The 3,497-nt window shown below is 56.4% G+C and overlaps 1 protein-coding gene across 1 annotated transcript; it reads left to right on the forward strand.

The window, feature by feature from the left end:
- Window positions 1-1,416, forward strand: TIGD3 (tigger transposable element derived 3). The gene has a single exon (XM_049891963.1). It carries the CDS (start codon window positions 1-3, stop codon window positions 1,414-1,416), a length of 1,416 nt encoding a protein of 471 aa, XP_049747920.1.
- The last annotated feature ends 2,081 nt before the right edge of the window (window positions 1,417-3,497 follow it).

Below are 3,497 nucleotides of genomic sequence, written 5' to 3' on the forward strand. Positions count from 1 at the left end.
ATGGAGCTAAGCAGCAAGAAGAAGCTGCACGCCCTGTCCCTGGCTGAGAAGATCCAGGTGCTGGAACTCCTGGATGAGTCCAAGATGTCCCAGTCAGAAGTGGCCCGGCGCTTCCAGGTGTCCCAGCCCCAGATCTCACGTATCTGCAAGAATAAGGAGAAGCTGCTGGCCGACTGGTGCAGCGGCACTGCTAACCGGGAGCGGAAGCGCAAGCGAGAGTCCAAGTACAGTAGCATCGACGAGGCCCTGCTCTGCTGGTACCACATCGCCCGGGCCAAGACCTGGGACGTGACGGGGCCCATGCTGCTCCACAAAGCCAAGGAGCTGGCTGACCTCATGGGCCAAAACTTTGTGCCCAGCATCGGCTGGCTGGTCCGCTGGAAACGCCGAAATAATGTCGGCTTTGGGGCCCGCCACATCCTCTCACCTCCGTTTTCCACAGAGCCACCCCCTCTAGTGCTCCCGCCCCAGTCCCAGCCCCCTCTTTCCCTGAAAGACTTCTCCCCAGAGGACGTTTTTGGCTGTGCTGAGGTGCCCTTGCTCTATCGGGCAGTGCCTGGTAGAGTGGGTGCATGTGATCAAGTTCGGGTGCTGCTCTGTGCCAACAGCAGGGGCACGGAGAAGCGTCGGGTACTGGTGGGGGGGCACCAGGCCTCCCCGAGATGCTTCTTTGGGGTCAGCAGTGAGGCCCTGCCTGCCTCCTACCACCCCGAGCTGGGCATCCCCTGGACGGAGTGGTTGGCACAGTTTGACCGGGACATGGGGCGTCAGGGCCGCCAGGTAGCCTTGCTGCTAGCCGCGCGTGTGGTAGAGGAGTGGGCAGGCTTGCCCGGGCTCTGCCACGTGCGTCTCTTACCTCTGGCCACCACCAGCACCCCTCCTTCCCTGCCCAGCTCTGTGGTGCGGGCCTTTAAGGCCCATTACCGACGCCGGCTGTTGGGCAAGCTAGCTGCGGTTCAAAGTGAGAAGGATGGCACCTCTCTGGCTGAGGCCGGGGTGGGCATCACAGTGCTGGACGCTCTGCACCTGGCCGCAGCGGCTTGGGCCAAGGTATCTCCTCAGCTCATTCTCACCAGCTTCGTTCAGGAAGGGCTGGCCCCAGGCAAAACACTGCTGTCCCCAGACAGAGCCCCTGCAGTGGCGCCAGTCCCCAGCGGGCTAAGTCTGGAGGAGTTTTCCCGCTTCGTGGACCTGGAGGGGGAGGAGCCAGGCCCTGGACTGTGCAAAGAGGAGACAAGCACTGAGGATGCAGGAGGGCACCGAGAGGGCGGCTTGGAGCCCCTGCCCACCAAGGCCGATGCCCTCCGCGCCCTGGGCACATTGAGGAGATGGCTTGAGTGCAACAGCACCTCCTCAGAGCTCTTCGAGAAATTCTACGACTGCGAGGAGGAGGTAGAACGGCTCTGCTGCCTGTGAAGTCCACTTGGCTGCTCGCCGTGTTCCCTCCTCTCCTGTTTCCCATGGAAACGCCCCCTTTCTCCTAGAGGCAGACGGGGCTGGTCCCTTTCCCATGGAAAAGGCAGCTTTTTTGAAAAGAGTAGAAGGAAGAGAAGTTGGGATATCAAGTCTAAGCTCTAGATGAAAGCCGTTCAGACTCTGAGAAAGGGGAGTCTAAAAACAGGCTGTTAGGGTAGTGAGTCTAGGCTCTGTAGTGTCTAAACCCTGCTGGAAAGTTCTAGAGCCTGAGAGAACGAGAGTCCAGGGAGGCTGGGACTTGAAAAGGCGGAATCTGGGCTTTACAGTCAGACCGATCCCTTGAACTCTGTGTTAAAAAACAGTTCCGCTTCTGGAAATAAAGTTTTTTAATGAGAGAAGAGGCCAGGATGCATTTTCATGGAAGAAGGGTGAAACCAGTCGACTCAGATTTTAAAAGTCGGTTGCTGACAGCTGCTGCAGTGCTGGGTGACCAGCAGGGGTTCTCCTCGTCAAATTCCAGAAGGAGGGGCTCTCAGGGAACGGGCACTCCTCCTCGGCCCCTAGTGAGAAGTGAAGCTTAAGGACAGACAGACCTTGGGGTATTGTCCAGGGCATTCCGCTGCCTGGATAATTTCACTCTTGGACTTCGGTGGTGGGGGTGGTATCTGAGGAAGGAGGGGTGGCAGGCCAGGGACATGTCAGAACAGCAGAAGGAGCCAGAACCTGGAAAAGTCATTCATTCATCCTCTTCATTCATTTGTTCACTTCACACTGTCTCTTCAGCAAAGGCCAAGCTGGCATTTCTGCCAGTCAGGACTCGCAGTCGGTGACAGTGGAGCGTGATTCAGGGCTGTGGTAAAGGCATTGCAAGGTGCTGTGACCCCATCAAGCCTGGGGAGCCTCACGCAGGAGCCCTTTGAGCTACAGCTGTGAGGACAGACAGAGAAGGGGTGTGAAGGGTGCTCCGCACTAAGGGAGCAGAGGTGACTGGGGTGAAGGAGCAGAGTGGGCGACAAGGGGAAGAGCCTGTAGCCCACCAAGCTTAGTGCAGGGACAACTATTTCCTGGAGTTGAATGGTAACGCAGATAGTGCCGGGGGTCAGAGATGTGAGGCCTGGAGGCAGAGACTCTGACACTGGTCCAGGTAAGAGGTGGTAAAGCCTGAGCCAGATGGTGGGAGCAGGGTGGGGAGGGAACTGTCACCTGGAAGGACATGGGCCTCAGACACAGATTCTGGCTGGCGAGGAGTCCAGCTCCAGGCTGTAATCCTATGTGTGATCTTTCAGTCCTGACCACAGGCAATTACAAGGCTTTGCCTGGCAGGCCCCATACTGGAAGCTGCCCTCCCCAACCCAGCCTTGGTGCCCAGCCAGTAGGTTGCAGTTTTCAGCGGAGTTGCAGTCAGGGACTCGGTGCCCCTCACCCCCACCACGCTCATACGCACATTGCACTCCTAGCCTGGTGCCTCCATTCAGAGCCCTCCTTACGGGCCTTGGCTGAGACACTTCTCTTCATCTTGACTCAGTACTTTCCTGGTTCTAGCCCTCCCGCCATCTTTCCTCCTGGCCCAGGGGTGTCTAAAGAGGCAGGAGCTTTTGGTCAGGCTCCTAGGCTGTGCTGCATGTCATCTGACCCTCGCCCAGTGTCCTTCCTGAGGAGTTGGCACCTCTTTTCGCCTCTCACACTGTGGCAGTAAGTGAATAAAGACTGGATTGTTACTTTCAGTGTGGCTCCTTGTCCTAATTGACCACCTCAACACCTGGCAGCTCACTGCTAAACAGTTATGAGGCCTCCTGCTGGTCTTCGTCTTCTAGCCCAAGACCTCAAATCCTTTAGCTCTTCCTCCCAGATTCTGTTCTTCCTACTCTATTCATTTAAATTTCTCTTTTCTGACATCGTTCCAGCTCTGACGTCTCTCTTTAAAAATGTCAAAACCAAAGTTATGAAGGCCTGACCAAAGCAACAAAGAGCAGGCGGATTACTTCTCTGCTCTTAGATGTCATATTTCTGTTAGAGTCGCGTAATATAACAGTGGCTTATTGTCGATGCCTTCCCAGAGCTTTTGTTGTCGTTTTGAATGA

This window comes from Elephas maximus, chromosome 7 (assembly GCF_024166365.1).
Source record: "Elephas maximus indicus isolate mEleMax1 chromosome 7, mEleMax1 primary haplotype, whole genome shotgun sequence".
Taxonomy (NCBI): domain Eukaryota; kingdom Metazoa; phylum Chordata; class Mammalia; order Proboscidea; family Elephantidae; genus Elephas; species Elephas maximus.

Excerpts from the sequence above, each read along its gene's own strand:
- TIGD3 (XM_049891963.1), top strand. The coding sequence starts at position 1 with ATGGAGCTAAGCAGCAAGAAGAAGCTGCACGCCCTGTCCCTGGCTGAG.